Source organism: Nycticebus coucang, chromosome 9, assembly GCF_027406575.1.
Source record: "Nycticebus coucang isolate mNycCou1 chromosome 9, mNycCou1.pri, whole genome shotgun sequence".
NCBI classification, from domain to species: domain Eukaryota; kingdom Metazoa; phylum Chordata; class Mammalia; order Primates; family Lorisidae; genus Nycticebus; species Nycticebus coucang.
The window spans coordinates 23548020-23571300 of record NC_069788.1 but is presented as its reverse complement, the minus strand read 5'-3'; the positions used below and the strand labels follow the sequence as shown (position 1 = coordinate 23571300).

Sequence of the window (23281 nt, the reverse complement as noted above, 5' to 3'; positions counted from 1 at the left end):
GATTGTTTTTCACTGTTGCCTCTGGCTGTCCTCAGAGTGGGGGGGGGGGTGTCTCTCCAAGATTAGACCCCAGTGGGATCACTCTATTGTTGCTGGATCTTTGTAGGAAGTGACCCTGTGTAGTTCCTCTGGGCCTGCCCCAGCAGGGGAGTTATGGTTGTGGAAGCAGCTCTGGAGTGTGACACACCTGGATCCAGCAACAGTGACTTTGGCATAGAGAGCCCAAGGCTCCAGCAGTCTCTGGCCACGAGAAGGGCTCTGCGCAGAGGCAGGGAGGGCTCTGGAGGGCATGCGGCTACCAGAGTCCCTGGCCAGACGAGCAGGCCGGTGTGGGCGCAGGGAGGGTACAGGAGGGAGGACACAGTGTTGCCCAGCTCCTACAGTTCCTGGTCAGGGCATGCGGAGGCCCAGTGGGCTCAGCTCTTATGGAGGTCTGGGCAGTGCCAAGTCCAGGAGTTTGAGGTTGCTATGAGCTGTGATGCCACGGCATTCTACCCAGGGCAACAGCCCAAGGCTCCAGTGCACCAAAACGGGTCTCATTCTGTCCCTGAGGGTTAAGGCTGTAAGGCAGCTCAGTCCCCACCTTTAGGCTCGTCAGTCACTAGATTACTAGCTCCGGCCCGATTCTCTGTGACCCTGAGGGCGGAGCTTGCCGGGGCAGTTCTCTCACAATGGCTCCCTGCGGCCCACAGCTGAACACTATTAACTCCGTCTGGCTCAGCGGCTCAGTCTGGGGCCCTAGACAATGCCCAAAGTTCTCTGCACTCCTGCTCAAGCTCTCCCCAAAGGCAGTTCAACTGAGTGCCAAGTCCAAAACCACTGAAACAGTTCACAGGTAAGGCCTTTCCGGTTTGTAGTCTCACTGCTGCTTGTACTTACAGCTGCCGGCGGGATGAGGTTGATCAAACACACGCAACCACTTGCCAGTTTTCCACTGTTTTTGTCCTCCTCTTGGGGTCCAGAAGTCCCTTGCTGACTCTGTATATCCTCAAAGGGATGATTATAGGCAGATCCCACCAGCCAGAGACGCCTGGAGTCTTATCTCCCCAGACTCACCGTGCCCTGTTGCAGTGAAGCTGTTACTCAGCCACCATCTTGGATTGTTCTCCTCGCCCTACATTATTCTAACGTGCAGCCCAGCATGAGGCCTCTGGTCTGCAGCATTGCAGGCGCCCTCCAGCAGGCCTACTACTCAGCCTTCTGTTTCAGACCTCCCACCTGAGTATGCTGATAATGGGTATTAGGGCAATGATTCCCTCATCCTCATGCTTCCATAATCCAGTGGATGACATTGACCAAGCACAGTCCATGACACTCCAGATGCTCAGGGCTTTAGGCTTGCATATGTTCACTCACGTAGCCTCCAACCACCCAATAAGGCAGATATGGCTGAGACATGGGAGGGACTGGTCATTTGCCGGGCATCACCCCTTTCTACACCCCAGAACATTGGCCAGCTGGCTCATCCTTCACTAGGAGAACATAGGAGCCTCATTCCACCAAGAGAGGGAAGGGAAGGTTACATTCCCTGCCATGCTCCCCTGTTGGAGCTCTTTCAAGGACAAGTGTATTCCTCTTGGTGTCTGCCCAGCCCAGGAGTGAACCTCACAGAAGGATGTGCTGAGGTCTGTATGTGTTTCCCCCTGGAATTCATATGCTGAAATCCCACCCCCCAAGGTGATGGTATTAGGAGGTGGGGCCTTCAGGAGATGACTAGGTCCTGAGAGTAGCACCCTTTTTTCTTTTTTTGTTAACACAGAAATTTTTTTCTACACAGGCAGTCCTAGGTTACAGATGAGATAAGATTCCTGAGAATGTATTTAGGTTGGATTTGTATGTAACTCAAAATCCCTGATAAACAGCACATCTGTGATAATAACAATACTAACAGTAATACTATCATAGCTCATATGTGGTAATAATACAGTATGATACCACAATTACAACACCCTTGTCTATAATAAGAAGTTACAAAAACTATTGCGCTCTTTCTTTTAATTCCTAGGCTAATAGGAATGCCTGGCTTATTTTGATCTCCTAATCTAACCAATAATTACCTTTCCATTTCTGTAATTAATCCATTCTGCTCCTTAGTACTAACTGATACTTTCATTGGAGTACGTACTGCTTTCACATGTTCCATCATTCTTGTTTTATCCTTTATAATTGTTCCAGTAGTCCAGCAACTGGGGCCTAATGCTTTCCCAATGAATGATGGCACTTCACTTTTTCTCCAATAATTTCTACCTTCATTTCCACTGTGATCACCTTTCTCTTCAGCACAGAAGCACCTGGACTTGCAGTGGACTTTCACTTTGGAGGTGTGGTCATAAGGGTAAACACAGGCTCACAGAACTGAATTTAAAAGTTAAGACGGAAGTGAAGCCATGTGTAAGCCAGTGTAAACAATGAGACTTGTGCTGGCACAAAGCTGCTGCACAAAGAACCATTTATACTGTGTGGGTTTGTTTACATGTGCAGAGGACACTAGCTCCCCAATTATTTTTAATTATTTAATCATAAACTACCCTTCTGGGGACCCTCGGAAGCCCATCCTTAGGTAAAGAGTGTCAGTAAGTCAGGTGGTCAGTAACCTGGGGACTGCCTCTATTATATGAACATTGAATGGCTCCATCAGTTTCCAAACTTCTCAGCAAGTCCAATGGACCCACTGATACATTTCACACCCCCTGACCACTTTCATCATCAAATTCCCTCCCCAGAGGCCACAGCCTTCTCAGGCCTCTCTGATCACAGGAGTCATCTCCTTTGCTGCTTGTCTTCCTCCGTTGGTCCCTTTGAAATGTAGTTCCTAAAAGCAGGTCTTCAATATAGCAAACCCTGCAAAAGCCTTGAAATGGGGTATTATATTTGACTCTGAAGGCCTTAGTCCTTCAAAGGAACCTGACTGCATCTTCAATAAGGCTGCAGAGATCCTAATAATTTTATTAATTTATTAACAATTTCCAAGTGAGGAAGATCTAGTTATAGCCAATATTCTAAATTCTGAACTAATGAACATTAACAGTGATTAAATCTAAGGTCCTGAAAAGATACTCCATTTGCACATTTTAAGAACTAAAAACACTGAACTCATATGAGCAGTATTTTTCATTAGCCCTTTATATAAAGTCAATACTTCAAATATTCACCTAACCCCTCTGTGTCCACAGATGTAAAATTACTCAGTAACCCTGCAATAGTCAAAGACACAGAGCAAGCAGAGATTTTTTTTCTATTCTCTAAATGATATTACTGACCTCAAAGTGTTCTCAGCTTGGGAGTTTGCGTTTCCTCCCAGCCACCAAATCATAAAATAAAGAATAGTATGACTGATTCAGTGAAGTCATGAAATTGTTGACTTTACTATGTGGGCAAAGGACATCTATGCCATAAGTAAATCAAGAGTCCCAAAGACATGATGGAACAGATATAAAAATGGGATAGTCAAATAGGTGTCTCCCATGCAGTAACCATGGTTTGTGACTAACAAAGGGTGTGGTCCAACACTGGCATCCAGGCCTCTTCCTCTCCAAATGCATTTATGTATCAACAAATTACAATTTAGAAAAAAGAAAAAAAACATTTAGACCAAATAGCCTACTATACAATGTTAAGTAATAAATTTGCAATATAACTGATCAGTATTGAGAATATATTTCCACTATAAGTTGGAAATATATTTCCATTATAAATATACTGAGATTATATTTCCATTATAAATTGCCAATTAGGAGCAGCACCTGTGGTTCAGTGAGTAGGGCACCGGCCCCATTTACTGAGGGTGCCAGGTTCGAACCCAGCCCCAATCAAACTGCAAGAACAACAACAACAACAAAAATAGCCGGGCACTGTGGCAGGTGCCTGTGGTCCCAGCTACTCGGGAGGCTGAGGCAGGAGAATTACCTAAGCCCAAGAGCTGAAGGTTGCTGTGAGCTGTGACCCATAGCACTCTACCAAAGGCAACAAAGTGAGACTCTGCCTAAATAAATAGCCAATTAGGTGGATAATATGCAAAGAAAGCACATTATATACACTTTCCCAGACTCCAATCATCTCCTTAAATCATTCATTCCCTTAAATTATTTGCCTTGAACACAGCCTCTCAGTTACAGCTTAAGTTTTAATCCTGGGCCCAAGTAAACAATTAAAAGGAATCTTCTAATCTCTGATAACTGTTCAAATGTTTCAGAAAAATGAAGTACTTCCTTCTTTCTTGTCCTATCCCCACACCTCAAGAAAGGCAAAAGGTAAATTGTAAATACTTAAATCTTAGAAGCCATTTCTTATACTATTATCCTATGAATTTCTAACCAGCAAATTGCATATGGTCAGTAACAAGTAGTTAAAGACTCTCTAGTTTATAAAGAGATAGGACTTTGTGCCATTAGTACAATAAGCACAAATAAATGCTGTAAATGAAAAAAGAATGTCACCAATTTTATATTGTAGAACAATTTTCCAGGTAAAATTTAGCTAACGGAAGCCATGAGTTATTTTCAATAACAACCAGCTCATATTCTAATACTATAGTTTAAATGATGCTAAAGAACAACATATAAATATTCCTGACACTGGTTTACCTGGAAACCACAATGTGCTAAGTAAATAATCTGGTCTACTTGGTGTATAAAAACGCTTAGGGGGCAGCAGACATGAATGTGTTAACTAGACTTTATTCTTAAAAGGATTCTGAAGAATAATGAATCAAAAGGAACACATTCTTGCCAGAACAATCCCTTTAAGGATAGACTTAGTCATACAACTGAACTACAATGCTAAAAGTTAAACATCTTTGCAAGAAAGCCAGTGATGCCTGTTCACCGACAAACAAGTTTTAATTACCCAGCCTATTTACTTCTAACAAATGTAATTTTAGCTCTGAAAAGTATACAAAATATTCAATTTTTTCTGAAGGAAAAGTTATCTTTTAAAAGTCCTTGCCAAATATTAATATTTTAAGAAAAAAATAGATGCATTAGCACATATAAGCTATGCGATCATTTAAAAGTTCCACCACGATGTTCACTTTTCTCAGCCATATAAACTTTTAAAAAAATTGACCATGCCAGAATCATCCCTGGGCACTGGGTATATGTTATTTGACAGCTATAGTCATCATACCTTCCTAAGGCACAGGGATCTAATTAGCAAACAGCTAGAAGAAAACACAATCTCCCAGGCCAGGGGGACCTGCAGCATATCACAACGCTCAAAGAAGTCAAACACTGGACACCTCACCTCATTCGAGTACATTTCACAACTTGTACTGCCACTGTACCAGCAAGCAGGGGTAGCAGGCTTCCCCTTCTGTTAAGGGAGGGAACTGAACGGGATGATTTGCTAGATACCTGCCAACTGTGACTCCAAGTAAAACTACCACTGAGGACCCCAAATTGCCAATCTTTCAGAAGTACGAGGAGTCTGCATTAATCCCCTTTCTCTGAGGAGAGTGTGTAGGAGAAAAGGGGGGAACAGAAAATGACTTCAGGCCTCCAGTCAAGGCTTATAAATCTGGGGCAGGGGGCCCTAGGCGGGGGCAGGGAAGACAGATGCAGCTCACAGGACACTTCAGGTAAGTACTTCTTCAGTGTCCCTCCTCCTCTGAGGTAAGGAGGCAACAGGCCAATCTATCTCCTCAAGAGATTCTGAACTCGAAACTCCAGCCTTTCCTAAAACGAATAAATGAAAAGGGCAAGCATTTGAGGTAAGAAAAGGGATATGGCGGCTCGGCGCCCGTAGCTCAGTGGTTAGGGCTCCGGCCACATACACCAAGGCAGGCGGCTTCAAACCAGCCCTGCTAAATCATGATGACAACTGCAATAATAATAAAAAAAAATAGCCAGGCGTTGTGGCGGGCACCTGCAGTCCCAGCTACTTGGGAGGCTGAGGCAAGAGGATCACTTAAGCCCAAGAGTTGGAGGTTGCTGAGCTGTGACGTCACGGCACTCTACCGAGAGTGACACAGTGAGACTCTTGTCTCAAAAAAAAAAAAAAAAAAAGGAATCTGAGAAGGGGTGGTAGAAGGGTACCTAAGGCAACTCATACTCCCTTCATTATTTTGTCTGCCACCATCCAAGTCAATCCACTCTTTTACATCATAAGCTCTCATTTACTGAGTGCTTAACAACACGCTAAGTACGGTGCTGACGCTTAGGGTCCTCACACTAACCTGCTATTACCGCCATTTTACAGATGGGGGCATAAGAAGATTAAGTGGACAGAAATAATACATTGCAAAGCCTTAAACACACCCCAGTTGCCTGACCTCAAGGGCGGAGCTTCTCTGCCGGCCTCTGCTGCTGCGTTTCACGTTTGGCTCACATATCCCACACTGATCACCTTGCAGGAGAAAGTCTCCTTTCAAAGGTCATTTGCTCTACGTTAGCACAATATACTACTACAAAATGGAAAAAAAAAATAAAATCCCGGGAAGAAAGGTCTGTTTGGGGACTAACTTCTAAAGCACCTCAGTGCCCCAAAGGAGCAGAACTACCAAGAGCTGTTCTCCCCGGAGTCACACAAGGGTGAGAAGACCAGGATAAAATAATTATACAATGCTAAATTAAAATCAACAAATAAAATAAAAATTTAGAAAAGACAAATTTTTTAAGAATTATTTAAAAGATGAAGAGCACGTCCCCAGTCTGAATCAGCACTCCGGGCAGCTTGTTATAGCGTATGAAGCCGAGGACAAGGGGTCTCCAAACCCTGGGCTCCTTCCAGCACCTCTATGCACAACCCCCAGGCCAAGAGGGACACGCTGGGTGCACCAAGCTGCTCCTCCCTCCTTTCCCTCTTTAACCTCCTCCCTTGGCCCTTCTTCTTCTTTTCCCACTCTGGGGGCACTGCCCTCCTCCCATTTCCCCTTCTCTCTCTTTTCACCTTTAACCTACCATGTCTCCCTCTCATGTGACTACAGTTAAAACCAACAAAACAGAGAACACACACAGAAATACTCAGATTTTATCTGAATGATTTTACTATTATTTCTTTCTCTCCTTATTCATCAATTATACTTTCATTTCATCAACTTATCTCTCATGGTCACCCTTTTCGTTAAACATTTATAGAATATGATCCCATTTAATTAAAAGCTCTTCAGATAACATAATTTCCATTCATTAAAAAGGGTTATGATAGAGCAAGAAAGACAAAGAACCTACTACCTTCCTTTCTCTATTTCTCCCTGAATATATTCAACATTTCAGATGAAGAATTTTTTTAAAAAAACCAGTGCAAAAGAAATATCTTTCTAATATTAAGATTTTTTATCCAAAATTCATATACTTAACTTTGTATTTCTCACTAACTGGATTATGACCAAATGGCCACCAAAAATGAAAGTATTCAACATTCCTTTTAGTGAGACAGAATGAGGCTATCTAGTGCGACATTCCTTTCATGAAATCTTAAGTAAAACATGGAAGAGATCACATGCATAGAGTGACGGACTAGTACAACACAAAGCTTACAAACCCCGAATATTTGGGGATATTTGATCATTTTTCTCCACTTGAGGTTAAATGCTATAACTTCTACACATAAAAGAATGAAGGCTGCTGACATCTGTAATCCTAGCATTCTGAGAGGCCCAGATGGGTGGACTGCTTGAGCTCAGGAGTCCAAGACCAACCTCAGCAAGAGCGGGACTCCCATCTCTACTAAAAATACACAAATTAACCAGGTGTGGCAGTAGGTACCTATAGTTCCAGCTAATTGGGAAGCTGAGGCAAGAGGATCACTTGAGCCAGGAGTTTGAGGTTGCTATGAGCTATGACACCAAGGTACTCCAGCCTGGGCAACAGAGTGAGACTCTATCTCAAAAAATAAAGAATGAAAGACAAAAAGCTTTGTTCTGACACAGTGGAGTTTTGTGTCTGAAATTTTAATGCACAACTCTCAGAATTACAAGAGAAGTCCATTTTGAGAAGATACTAAAACAGAACAAGAGTCTAAGCAGCTCCCAGGCAGGGGGAGTGAGCCAAGACGGTACTTTCTAGCTTTCCCCGCTCCCTGAAGCGGCTTCTTATTTCCTAAGAGCTCATTTTAAATTCTGACCTATAATACACTTCAAGAAACAAATGAACTTTGCTTACAACCCTAAACAGTTAGACTGGCTTCTACCGGCTGTTAAGCCTAAAACACTTACTTTTCCCAATTTTTAGTGTGTTGCAGCAGAAGTAAGGCTTAACTCTTTGGGATGTGTCACTTTATCCATTTTTCTTAAATTACACATTCTGGGTAAATCAGGATTTGAATCCTTGCTGCCTGACCCTAAAGACTGTATGTATGCAGCCGCTAACTTATGGCAGCTTGGAGGATTGTCAGAAGGAGCAGAGGACTGAATGTGTGTGATGTGTACTGCACACAATTCTTGCCAGGCACCACGAGGGGACCCAGAGATGAGTCCAATGCCTTCTGTCCTCAAACAGCTCCACTAGTATTTTGACACTCTTAGCAAAGGCAGCATCCTTATACTCAATCATCTAATTAATGAACAACTTATAAGATGAAATTCCCAGTCCAACATGCCCAGCACATAGTAGGCCCTTCAATGAATACCTGTCCAGTGCCAGTGTGATGGTCCTCCCATGAGGGCCATTCTCATTTGTGTGTCTACTTCTATTTGGTGGCCACTGCCAGCAGGTGTAACGTGATGACCAACCTGGAACCACAACAGCTATGAAAGACAAGGGGCAACCCTTTGTGCCGTCTGTACATACGCACACACCCACCGTCAGATGATCAAAGCTACAAAAACTGCTGGGCCAGCAGCAGCCAAGAGCCTGCTTCCCCTGGAGCCACCTCAGTGATGGGAAAATCCTGCCAGAACCTTCATCTAACTCTCTGCCACCCACATAAATCTGATGCCAGAACTTGGTTCGAATCTTGAGAGAAAAAAAATTCTTACTGAGAAATGCAACTTTTCCATGCACTAACATATAAACATTTACAAATGTCTCAGCTGAGATAGTTTAGAGTCCAATAATAAGAGGTTTCACTAATGTCGCAGAATGCACCTCAAACTTCACCCTAGTCCAATGCCGCAGACGAGAGTCCTTCTTCCACCAAGTGCGTGGGACAAAAGCTGGGGAGCGGGCAGATGAAGTGCAACATCCTTCATTAAAGTGTACAATATATTTCCTCACAAAAGCTTCACAAAGCAGAGGGTCTCAACCTTTTATCTCTTGCCAACCACTGGAGGGAGGACTCAGCTCCCACTCGTTACAGAAGCCCCCTACAGATGAGACTCTCATCTGGGGTGTGGGTGACAGGCGCTCCCCAAGGGGCATTATCAGAGTTTGAGGAAAGGATGCCAATGAGTGGTGAGGGAGAGGGGACTGGGAGGGAGCTCTGGTGATTCCTATACGTCCCTTTAGATAAGGTGATGAGACACTCTTACACAATTGGTAATAGGAATATCACTATTAGCAATAGTGTAATATCACTGCTAAGCAATGTGATAAGTTTAGACAAGATTTATGGGCTACTTTAAGACTATGACCACATATAAAATAATGTTTCCCCATGAAAAAATTCTTTCCGCATAGAAACATTACCTATTTCCAACTTTAAGGCTGCCCATGAAAGAGGAGAAGAGCAACCAATAATTAACTGCGAAGTCCTAAGAGTTCTTTACCTGAGATGTATAGAAGGCTTCCGTGAAGTTAAAGGAGTCCTTGAAATTGTATGCACACTTTGTATCCAACCGTACATTTCTAAAGAGCTTATGTCTGATTCTCAAAGTGACCCATGGCACACAAATAAATGTTACTCTAAGAACCAGGACTACTAAGTGCATCACAGAGAAATGTAAACATAAACACCAATCCCTGGATTATACTAAGTATAAGAACTAAAATTATTATTTTTTTTTTTTTTGTAAAGACAAAGTCTAGCTATGTCATAGGCTGGACCCCAACACCTGGGCTCAAGCCAAGGAAGTAAAATTAGTCTATACTTCTGTCTCTACAATCCCTTTTTATTATCATCTAACCTCTGTCATCCACAAGTTCTGATGCCAGAACATAGTTTCAATCTTGAGAGAGAAAAAAAATATTACTGAGAAATGCAGCTTTTCCACACAGTAAAATGTAAATATTTACAGATTTCTTAAAATGCTAAGATTGTTCAGAGTCAAATAATAGCAGGTTTTACTTACAGAACAGAAAGCACTGTAATCACTAGGTACTTATCTTCCCACCTCCGTCACCACCCACAGTCCACACACCAAATAATTATAGATGCCTAAAACGCATGTGAAAGGCTCTAGGATTTAAACTTTCAAGTTGATATTCTAAATCTGTCCTTCAGAGCTACACAATCACTATACAATAAATTGAAGTATGCAAAAGAATTCCAATATGTGAAAGAAATAAAAGCTGACCTTCATGAGATGCTGATTTATCCATTTTGTAAATGTTTTCTTTTGAACTTTGTCCCGTTCATCTGGAAGAAAAAGAAAGATATAAAGTTGGTAAAATCAATGAATAGGAGACTTTAATAGTGATCATGCATGTAAAATAAAAATAAGATAGTCAAAAGATACTGTATAGTACATTAGAGGTTTTTTGTTAACCTTTAGCAACTTTAGGCTATCTGAAAGAAAGTGTTGAAGAGTTGTTTGCCAGACTGGCCTCTTCCCAGTGCTGTATTTGCCAACATTCCTCCACTAAACAAATGCCCCCTGTCCCTTTGACCCATAATCTACCACCACAAAGTTGTCTAACCTGAGCCTTTCCAGGTCAGGTGAGCCCCTGCACTGCACTGAATTTCCCAAATATTTGAACACAAGTTACACGCCATTTGCTCTCACAACTGTAAGAGGAAGGTAGGTATTATCATCACCCTTTTACAGAAAAAGAAATCAAGACGTAGGTTAAAAAATTTGTCCAGGATTATCCAGCAAACAGTTCAAAGTCTTGACAAAAGGCAGAACCTAGGCTGAGATTCTTTGGCTTTAAGTAGACTCTGGCTTAATTATCAGAATTAAGTATTATGCTTAATTATTCACTTTCTCTCCAGGATTCCCTTGAAATGCCCCAACTATGTCCTCACTATGGAGAATGACCCTGCTTTGGTTACTACAGACAGAGCACAGAAGAGTGAGAGAAGAAGCCTAATCACAACTCAAACATTCAGCAGTGACAGGTAGCTCGTGGCTATCACACTGCAAAGCACAAACAGAGAACAGTCCCATCATCACAGATGTTTCTATCAGGCAGCACAGCTCTGGAACAAAGCTCTACCAGGCAGCACTGCGCTAGAACAAAGCTCTATCCAACAGCACTGATGTGGAACAAAGCTCTATCGACAGCACTGATCTGGAACAAAGCTCTATCAGGGATCACTGCTCTGGAACAAAGCTCTATCAGACAGCACTGGTCTGGAACAAAGCTCTATCAGGGATCACTGCTCTGGAACAAAGCTCTATCAGACAGCACTGGTCTGGAACAAAGCTCTATCAGGCAGAACTGCTCTGGAACAAAGCTCTATCAGGGATCACTGCTCTGGAACAAAGCTCTATCGGACAGCACTGGTCTGGAACAAAGCTCTGTTGGACAGCACTGATCTGAAACAAAGCTCTACCAGGCAGCACTGCTCTGGAACAAAGCTCTATCGGACAGCAATGCTCTGGAACAAAGCTCTATCCGACAGCAATGCTCTAGAACAAAGCTCTATTAGGCAGCACTGCTCTGAACAAAGCCCTATCAGGCAGCAATGCTCTGGAACAAAGCTCTATCGGACAGCAATGCTCTAGAACAAAGCTCTATCAGGCAGCACTGCTCTGAACAAAGCTCTATCAGGGATCACTGCTCTAGAACAAAGCTCTATCGGACAGCAATGCTCTAGAACAAAGCTCTATCAGGGATCACTGCTCTAGAACAAAGCTCTATCCGACAGCAATGGTCTGAAACAAAGCTCTATCGGACAGCAATGCTCTAGAACAAAGCTCTATCAGGCAGCACTGCTCTGAACAAAGCTCTATCAGGGATCACTGCTCTAGAACAAAGCTCTATCGGACAGCAATGCTCTAGAACAAAGCTCTATCAGGCACCACTGCTCTGGACAAAGCTCCATCAGGCAGCAATGCTCTAGAACAAAGCTCTATCAGGCAGCAATGCTCTGGAACATCACTGCTCTGAAACGACTTGCCAATGTGTATCCAAAAAAGCCTTAAAGCCTTTCCCAGAAAGTCTACTTCTGAAATTTATTCTGAAGTTGTAGTCATAGTGTGTAAGAAATCCATCTATGAGAACATAACCCAGAGTGTTTATGATGGGAAAATAAAGTTTTGAAAAAACATAAATGTTCAAAAATGAGGAAGTAAAATAATGTTAGGAAAGCAATCCAATGGCTTCCACATATTCAATTATTTGCAAAGCTACTCCATAACGGCATAATACTTAGAGTTCTCCTACACATTAATGCCAATATGAAGGGGGTCGAGGGACCATATCACCTAGTATGTATTTCATAAGCATTTTTCATCCCAAGTACCTCCTTGAAAACCCTTTCATTTAGTTTATCAAAGATAAACTAAATACAGCCTATCATTTGATTCTGCCTGTAATAAACCCCTTTCCAGTGCTGCAAACTTCTACCTACATCTTAAATGACAGTGGGTATTAAAAATTTGGACAAAAGGTTGTAAAACAAAACGGGGAACCAGAGCAAGATGGTGGCCGAGTAACAGCTTCTTTGCATCTGGGCACCGTGAGTCTGGGGAGATAGGACTCCAGGCATCTCTGGATGGTGGGATCTGCCTATCATCAACCCTGTGAGGATACAGGGAGTCAGCCAGAGACTTCTGGACCCCAAGAGGAGGACTAAAACAGGGGAAAACTGGCAAGTGGTCGCGTGTGTTCAATCGGTCTAAACCTGCCCGCAACCATAAGTTCAGTAGCAGCGAGACTGCAAACCAGAAAGGCCTTACCTGTGAACTGTTTTGGTGTCTTTGGACTTGGCACTCAGTTGAACTGCCTTGGGGAGAGCCTGAGTGGGAGTGCGGAGAACTTTGGCTGTTGTCTAGGGCCCCAGTCTGAGCCACTGAGCCAGACGGAGCTAATAGTGTTTGGCTGTGGGCCACAAGGAGCCATTGTGAGTGATCTGCCCTGGCAAGCTCCGCCCTCAGGGTCCCAGACCTAGAATTGGGTGGGAGCTGGTAACATAGCGACTGAGTAGCCTAAGGGTGAGGTCTGGGCCGCCTTGCAGCCCCAACCTGCAGGGGCAGAGTGAGACCGGTTTTGGCACACTGGGTAAGTGGATAGCCACTTCACCAGTGATTCCAGCGACAAGCACTTTCCTTGGAAAGCTTCTGCTCAGCAAATTAACAAGTTCAAAGTGCCTTTTAAGAGAGCTGAAGAGAGATTTAGGGTGTCTACCTGCTGGGGTTTGAGAAATCAGCAGCCTCCAGTGGTATCAGAACTGTGATTAACATCTCATACCCCAGAAGACCACGTGTTGCCCAGACAATATTCAACAACATATACATACTGCTTTGTTTTTGGTTGTGTTTTGCTTTTTTTTTTGTTTGTTTGCTTGTTGTTTTGTTTACTTTGATGTTGTTGATGTTGTTTTGTTTTTTAGTTTCAACCTTTTCTGTACAGATCTTTTTTCTTCTCAATTTTTCTAGTTTAATTGTAATTCCCCATTGCTGCCTTTTTCAATAACTGAAACTTCATTTTTGCTAGTGTTTCTACTGCTATTATTTGGTTTTCTATGCAATTTTATCCCATAAAGTTTTCTGTTTGCTTGTTTTGGTTTGATTTATAGCATTTTTGTCTTTCCTCTCTACTTGGTGGAGGTAGGGTACCGTGTCTGATCAGATTAGCAAAGAGCTGCTGACCTTATGTTCACCCAGCTGGGCACCCCCAGAAGGTGGGTTTTTTTTTAAGGTTATGTCAAAGTACCCTACTGTACACCTACATTGCTCTGTCTCTCTCTTTTTGTGCCTCTCTTCTTTCTGTCAATATTCCTTTTACCCACCCCCTCTCCTTTCTCTATTTTTTTTTCTTTTCACCCGTTCCTCCTTTCTTTCATCCCTTTCTTGCTCTTCAACCATCTCATCCTTCTGGTCCTGTACCAAAAGGACTCACTGAACCCTTAGTCCACAGGCACGAGAACTTAAAGAGCAAGAAGAAGTGAAAGGAAAATTAGGGCAAGGAAACAGATAAAAGAAATCACTCATGAGCAAGAATCAGCAGAAAACTCCAGGCAACATGAAGAACTAGTCCAGAACAACCCCGCCAAGGGACCATGAGGTAGCTACTGCAGAGGATTCCACTTATAAAGAAATGTTAAGAATGACAGAAAGGGAATTTAGAATATATATGATGAAAACAATGAAAGAAATGATGGAAACAATGAAGGAAACTGCTAATAAAGTGGAAAATAACCAAAAGGAAATCCAAAAACAGAATCAAATAAGAGATGAATGATATGAAGAATATAGAAAGGATATAGCACAGGTGAAGGAACTGAAACAGTCAATTAGGGAACTTAAAGATGCAATGGAAAAAGTATCAGCAACAGGTTAGACCATGCAGAAGAAAGAATTTCAGAGGTAGAAGACAAAGTCCATGAGATAACTCATATAGTAAAAGAGGCAGAAAAGAAGAGAGAGAAAGCAGAACGTTCACTGTCAGAATTATGGGACTTTATGAAGCGTTCCAACATACGAGTTATAGGAATTCCAGAAGGAGAAGAAGAATGCCCCAGAGGAATGGAAGCCAAACTAGAGAATATTATAAAAGAAAATTTCCCAAATATCACCAAAGATTCTGACACACTGCTTTCAGAGGGATATCGGACCCCAGGTCGCCTCAACTCTAACCGAGCTTCTCCAAGACACATCGTGATGAACCTGTCCAAAGTCAAGACAAAAGAAAAGATTCTGCAAGCTGCCAGGAGTAAGCGCCAGTTGACCTACAGGGGCAAATCCATCAGAGTGACCGCAGACTTCTCTAATGAAACTTTCCAAGCAAGAAGACAATGGTCATCTACCTTTAATCTACTTAAACAGAACAATTTCCAGCCCAGAATTCTGTACCCTGCTAAGCTAAGCTTTAAAATTGACAGAGAAATCAAATCATTTACGTATACAGACATTGAGGAAATTCGCCACAACAAGACCAGCTCTACAGGAAATACTTCAACCTGTTCTACACACTGACCATCACAATGGATCAGCAGCAAAGTAAGAACTCCGAAATTAAAGGACAGAACCTAACCTCCACACTGATGCAAAAGATAAAACTAAGCAATGGACTCTCACAAAATAAGATGAATAGAATACTACCACACTTATCAATTATCTCAATAAATGTTAATGGCTTGAATTCCCCACTGAAGAGACATAGATCGGCTGACTGGATTAAAAATGACAAGCCATCCATTTGCTATCTGCAAGAAACACACCTGGCTTCAAAAGACAAATTAAAGCTCCGAGTCAAGGGTTGGAAGACAATTTTTCAGGCAAATGGAATTCAGAAGAAAAGAGGAGTTGCAATCTTATTTTCAGATACATGTGGATTTAAAGCGACTAAAGTCAAAAAAGACAAAGATGGTCACTTTATATTGGTCAAGGGAAAAATACAACAAGAAGACGTTTCAATTCTAAATATTCATGCACCCAATTTAAATGTTCCCAGATTCTTGAAACAGACCTTACTCAGTCTGAGCAATATGATATCTGATAATACCATCATAACAGGGGACTTTAATACTCCTCTTACAGAGCTGGACAGATCCTCTAAACAGAAATTAAACAAAGATATAAGAAATTTAAATGAGACCCTAGAACAACTGTGCTTGATAGACGCATATAGAACACTCCATCCCAAAGATAAAGAATATACATTCTTCTCATCACCCCATGGAACATTCTCCAAAATTGATCATATCCTGGGACACAAAACAAATATCAACAGAATCAAAAGAATTGAAATTTTACTTTGTATCTTCTCAGACCATAAGGCACTAAAGGTGGAACTCAACTCTAACAAAAATGCTCGACCCCACACAAAGGCATGGAAATTAAACAACCTTCTGTTGAATAACAGATGGGTGCAGGAAGAAATAAAACAGGAAATCATTAACTTCCTTGAGCATAACAACAATGAAGACACAAGCTACCAAAACCTGTGGGATACTGCAAAAGCAGTTTTGAGAGGAAAATTTATCGGTTTAGATGCCTACATTCGAAAAACAGAAAGAGAGTACATCAGCAATCTCACAAGCCATCTTATGGAACTGGAAAAAGTCACAAGCCATCTTAAGGAATTGGAAAAAGAAGAACAACCTAAGCCTAAACTCAGTAGAAGAAAAGAAATATCTAAAATCAAATCAAAGATCAATGAAATTGAAAACAAAAGAATCATTCAGAAAATTAATGAAACAAGGAGTTGGTTTTTTGAAAAAATTAATAAAATAAACCATTGGCCAGACTAACAAGAAACAGAAAAGTAAAATCTCTAGTAACCTCAATCAGAAATGATAAAGGGGAAATAACTGATCCCACAGAGATACAAGAGATCATCTCTGAATACTACCAGAAACTCTATGCCCAGAAATTTGACAATGTGAAGGAAACAGATCAATATTTGGAATCACACCCTCTGCCTAGACTTAGCCAGGAAGAAATAGAGCTCCTGAACAGACCAATTTCAAGCACTGAGATCAAAGAAACAATAAAAAAGCTTCCAACCAAAAAATGCCCTGGTCCAGATGGCTTCACACCAGAATTCTATCAAACCTTCAAGGAAGAGCTTATTCCTGTACTGCAGAAATTATTCCAAAAAATTGAGGAAGAAGGAATCCTCCCCCAACACATTCTATGAAGCAAACATCAACCTGATACCAAAACCAGGAAAAGACCCAAACATAAAGGAGAATTTCAGACCAATTTCACTCATGAATATATTCAAAAATTCTCAACAAAATCCTAGCCAATAGATTACAGCTTATCATCAAAAAAGTCATTCATCATGATCAAGTAGGTTTCATCCCAGGGATGCAAGGCTGGTTTAACATACGCAAGTCCATAAACGTTATGCACCATATTAACAGAGGCAAAAATAAAGATCACATGATCCTCTCAATAGATGCAGAAAAAGCATTTGATAAAATCCAGCATCCTTTTCTAATTAGAACACTGAAGAGTATAGGCATAGGTGGCACATTTCTAAAACTGATTGAAGCTATCTATGACAAACCCACAGCCAATATTTTACTGAATGGAGTAAAACTCAAAGTTTTTCCTCTTAGAACTGGAACCAGACAAGGTTGTCCTCTGTCACCTTTACTATTCAACGTAGTGCTGGAAGTTCTAGCCAATACAATTAGGCAAGACAAGGAAATAAAGGGAATCCAAATGGGAGCAGAGGAGGTCAAACTCTCCCTCTTTGCTGACAACATGATCTTATACTTAGAGAACCCCAAAGACTCAACCACAAGACTCCTAGAAGTCATCAAAAAATACAGTAATGTTTCAGGATATAAAATCAATGTCCACAAGTCAGTAGCCTTTGTATACACCAATAACAGTAAAGATGAGAAGCTAATTAAGGACACAACTCCATTCACCATAGTTTTAAAGAAAATGAAATACCTAGGAATATACCTAACGAAGGAGGTGAAGGACCTCTATAAAGAAAATTATGAAATCCTCAGAAAGGAAATAGCAGAGGATATTAACAAATGGAAGAACATACCATGCTTATGGATGGGAAGAATCAACATTGTTAATGTCTATACTTCCCAAAGCAATCTACCTATTCAATGCCATTCCTATCAAAATGTACCAACATCGTACTTTCAAGATTTGGAAAAAATGATTCTGCGTTTTGTACGGAACCGGAAAAAAATCCATATAGCTAAGGCAGTTCTTAGTAATAAAAATAAAGCTGGGGGCATCACCATATCAGATTTTAGGCTGTACTACAAAGCCATAGTGGTCAAGACAGCATGGTACTGGCACAAAAACAGAGACATAGACACTTGGAATCGAATTGAAAACCAAGAAATGAAACTAACATCTTACAACCACCTTATCTTCAATAAACCAAACAAGAACATACCTTGGGGGAAAGACTCCCTATTCAATAAATGGTGTTGGGAGAACTAGATGTCTACATGTAAAAGACTGAGACTGGACCCACATCTTTCCCCACTCACAAAAATCGATTCAAGATGGATAAAGGACTTAAATTTAAGGTGTGAAACAATAAAAATCCTCCAAGAAAGCATAGGAAAAACACTGGAAGATATTGGCCTGGGGAAAGACTTCATGAAGAAGACTGCCATGGCAATTACAACAACAAAAATAAACAAATGGGACTTCATTAAACTGAAAAGCTCTGTACAGCTAAGGAGACAACAACCAAAGCAAAGAGACAACCTACACAATGGGAAAGGATATTTGCATATTTTGAATCAGACAAAAGCTTGATAACTAGGATCTATAGAGAACTCAAATTAATCGACATGAAAAAAGCCAACAATCCCATATATCAATGGGCAAGAGACATGAATGGAATCTTCTCTAAAGATGACAGACGAATGGCTAACAAACACATGAAAAAATGTTCATCATCTCTATATATTAGAGAAATGTAGATCAAAACAACCCTGAGATATCATCTAACCCCAGTGAGAATGACCCACATCACAAAATCTCAAAACTGCAGATGCTGACATGGATGTGGAGAGAAGGGAACACTTTTACACTGTAGTGGGACTGCAAACTAGTACAACCTTTCTGGAAGGAAGTATGGAGAAACCTCAAAACACTCATGCTAGACCTCCCATTTGATTAAGACCCAGAAGATAAATGCTTGCTGATTCTGAATATAAATGGACAGAATTGTTTTTTTTGGAGACAAGGTCTCACTCTGTCACCCAGAGGGGTGGGTAGAGGCATGGTCATAGCTCACTGTGGCCTCAAACTCCGGAGCTCAAAAGATCCTCACCTCTCAGCCTCCCCAGTAACTGGGACAACAGGTGTACACCATGACAATAAGTCAATTTTGTTTGTTGATTTTTTTTTTAGAGATGGGATCTTGCTATATTGCCTAGGTTTCTCAAAACTCCTAGGCTCAGTGATCCATTCACCTTGGCCTTTCAAAGCACCAGAATTAACAGGTGTGAGCCACTGCACACAGTCTGATTTTACATTTTCCTGATTCCAAATGTAAAATTCCCAGGCACATTGCTCATAACTAAGTACTATGTCAAGAACAATGATATTAATAATTATTAACCAACAATATCATCCATAAAATATTTATTAATTCCCCTGCTGAGCCCTTAGGGACATAATCTACACCACACTTGCTTGATTTACCCCATACTTGATGCCACAATGCTTTTTTTCACTTAACAAGTATGTGCCCATTATGTGAATTAATTACATTTCAGAAAGGACAACCCAACTCAGGAAAACAATCCAGACTTACTTAAATACTTATATACAGTAGTATATACAACTTTATCTCTTAAAGCAATAATGGCATCTTAAACGTCTTTTGGCTTTGCTATTCCTAAAAAGGTCAGAATGAAATGAAATTATTAAGTTGTACCTAAGGCAAGAACAAAGAGGAGGAAAACTCTACTAGTCCCTCTTGCTCATAAAATGCAGATTCGACCCCTCCTTTATATGCTCATGCATTCCAGCATTTTTCAGGTCACCTGATGAGCCCAGTGGCCTGGTAATGCTGGAATCACCAGGCTGGAGAAAAGAAGAACTGGCTTTGGACTCTGAAGCTCATCCTCCAGAAAGGACAAAGGCTAGGAAGGCAGTGTGATGAATTCCCCAACTGAGGAAAAGGACACAGCACTCACCATGGACGCAGGCAGTGGAGATACGGTCCGCACGACCCTGCCCAGGGCAACGAGGTGGGGCTGCAGGAAAGGACGCAGGGTAGCAAGACAGAAGCCAGACACAGACTGACTTTTCTACCAAAAAGAAACGCTGATTCTATAGTTTAATATTGAAAGAGCCGTGGTGAGGACCCACGCATTGTGATTCCCTCCAGAGTTGCTTCCGTATCCCCAAGATAGTGTCATCTTTCAAATGAAGTGCTGAACACACTCCATCACGGGGAGCTGTGGAATGTAGTCCTGCTATGTGAGAGGAACTTTGGACAAGTGATCGCAAACAATGGAAGTTGTGTGCCAAAGCCTAGCACTCATATCACATTTTCAGCAACGCCCTTCTAAGCATCCAGCAAAAAAAAAAAAAGAAGAAGAAGAAGGAATAAACAACAACAAATCTTACTTCCTAGGTAACATTCATATCGTTCCCTTCCTATTAACAACCTAGGACCCTAAAGTTAAATTCTCAAGAAAACAATTAATTTAAAATCTTTAAAATTCAATAATAAACAAGCTTCTGTATTGAGTCAAAAATAAGTTTAACTATTCTCCAAAATTTTATTAATTTATCTAATCATCTTGTAATAATATGAGTTCTTACAAATCTACTCTGCTCCATTAAATTTAACAACATATAATATGCATTACGTGAACTCCTGTCTTCTTAGGACATAAAGGTTAACAAAACAGATTTCTTATTTTCTAAATTAATGAAAACAGATCCAATATTATAAGGAACATGAAGAAGGAGAGCAAGTTTTAAAGATGAACTGGCTAATTTCTCACCCAATGGGTGTATCAACCAAGCTGTTTAATCAAATAATTTACCTCCAAGTACAGAGGAGAAATTCACTTAAAATTATTAATGTAACTACAAAAAGGTTCTTTTGATCCCTGAGGTTTTGTGGGTGGTTGTGGGAGAGGCTGAAATGTATTGCTAATAAGGTGAGATGGTGCTAAATATGTGGAAGGTAACAGTATGTGGAAATAATGATCCCCAACTAAAGCACAAGAATAAGGTACAAAGCCTGAAACTAACCATCAGACACATCACTCACAAACTCTAATGCTGTTTTCTGACAGTAACAACCTCAATCTTTCCTTTTAAAATCATGACAACCTTGGATGAGTCCCATTCCAGTAGCAAGGGAGGCTCTTTAAACTGGAATGGTACCCCAGTGCTATAATAATGACAGAAGAATGCATATGAATTTTAAGGGCCTCAACTTTCTCCAAGAGATTACCCTACAGTCAGGGAATAATTAAAGTCTGGGAAGACTCCATAAATCATACTACTTTCCATATGTATTATTTCAAAAGGGAGTCATTTTAAAAGAAAGCATTTCAGATTACACCATCTAATTTTCCAATTACAAATGTCATAATGGGTCTCTATTTCATTTCAGTCAAGTATGTCTAACACAGAGATTTATATTTAGGGCAATGTTGCTATAACAACAAAAAGGGAAAATCATTCCTGTGATTTTAACCAATTCCATTGGTTTTATCATTTATTATTCTGAGAGAAGTTTTATAACACGCCTCTGTTTGAAAGTTATTTCCTTTACGGCGGCGCCTGTGGCTCAAGGAGTAGGGTGCCGGTCCCATATGCTGGAGGTGGCGGGTTCAAACTCAGCCCCGGCCAAAAACCACAAAAAAAAAAAAGAAAGTTATTTCCTTTATAGATGAAGTTTTAAATGAAAACATACACTTATGTTCACCTTATAAATTAAACATGGCTGAAAATATGTAATGACACTAAATGCAAAGAGTTAGAGAATGGGGAACCAAATATGCAAAAAGAACACTGACTACTACAACCTACACAGACCGGTTTTCAGTGAAATCCAACCAAAACTAAATGCACTTGTATCACACACATAGTAAATACTGAGGTTATATAAATACATATCCTGTGAACAACAAGGAGGGAGCAAGGGCAGTTCTCTCCAGGAAGCCTCAGAAGTTGTTCTGATTTCAGTCCAGATTTCTGCAGGGTTGCCCCTCTACTCTGCCAAACTCGCGCCATGCAAACAGAAGCATGTCACTTTCCTTTCCCGGTTCTGAAAATGTGAAAGCGGTATTAGCAGGTGATACTACTGACCCATGCAGCACATCAGCCCCACCAGCTTTTCGTTCCAGTCTTGATCATTTTTCATAAGCTGCCCCATCATTCTGCAGGAAATCTGTGCTGTCGCTCCCTAAACTCTCTCGGTACAAACTCTGATGTGTCAGAGTCCTGTTAACTTTCTGAGAAGAAAGGAAAACACTGACTAGACACTCCTACTTGCGAGCTGAACACCAGTCAACACCTCCTTTTAAACAAACATTAACAAAGGCAGACTCCTCTATAATTTTGTAGGGGACAGCACCTACAACTGTTACTAAAAAGAAACTGTCACCAAAAGAAACATTTATCCTTTTAATCTTAAAGCTGTTTATAAGAATCCCTTCAAAAAGAAAGTTTTGATTCCCCCTTTTTTTGCAATGAAGCAAACCAATAGGATGTTGAATTTCACAGCTGAACTAACTCATCACATTCTCTCTCTTCTAACACCCCAGGCAGAATTCTCCTGAAATGAAAACAATATCCAGCCTAACTTGTTTAACTTATTCCTGATACGTATGCTAGGAACACGAAAACTCACCTTTATAGGCTAAATGTATATCCTTCGAGGAGAATACTGCTCTCAGGCATTTCTTTATGAATACGTCATAGATAAATTTTCATTTGGATCTCACGACAGTTCTCTGAGTTGGGTGGTAGTGTCCTCGTTTTAAAAACAGTGAGGGGGGCGGTGCCTATGGCTCAGGAGGTAGGACGCTGGCCCCATATGCCAAGGGTGGCGGATTCGAACCCGGGCCCTGGCCAAAGTCCAAAAAAAAGAACATTCTCATTTGGGGTTGGTGCCTGTAGCACAGTGGTTACAGCGCCGGCCACATACGTTGAAGTTGGTGGGTTCGAATCCAGCCCAGGCCTGCCAGACAACAATGACAATGTTTGTTTGTTTAAAAATGGTGAGGGTCGGGTAGAATCGCTCACACCTGTAATCCCAGCACTCTGGGAGGGAGGTGGAAGGATTGCTTGAGCTTAGGAGTTCAAGACCAGCCTGAACAAGAGCAAGAACTCATTTCTACTAACTAAAAAAAAAAACAGAAAAACTAGCCTGGCATTGTGGTGGGTGCCTGTAGTCTCAGCTACTTAGGAGGCTGAGGCAAGAAGTTCACTTGAGCCAAGAGTTTGAAGTTCCTGTGAGCTATGATGATGCCACAGCACTTTACCCTGGGAGTGACAGAGTAAGACTGTCTCAAAAAAAAAAGGAAAGAAACTAGCCTGAAATTCCACAGTATCTTAAGTCTGATACCAACACACTGATTTTCTGTGTCATCAAACATTAGAACT

The 23281-nt window shown here is 41.2% G+C and overlaps 1 protein-coding gene across 15 annotated transcripts in view; it reads right to left on the bottom strand.

The window, feature by feature from the left end:
* The window catches only part of DST (dystonin), a 465208-nt gene that overhangs the window by 282379 nt on the left and 159548 nt on the right, over positions 1-23281 (bottom strand). For 14 of the 15 annotated variants that reach the window (XM_053603771.1, XM_053603761.1, XM_053603774.1 and 11 more), the window contains one exon: positions 10391-10452. In XM_053603771.1, coding sequence (XP_053459746.1) covers positions 10391-10452 — 62 coding nt within the window. Of the gene's footprint in view, positions 1-10390; positions 10453-21982; positions 22027-23281 lie in introns of those variants that run through there. The other variant, XM_053603758.1, reaches the window with a different exon arrangement.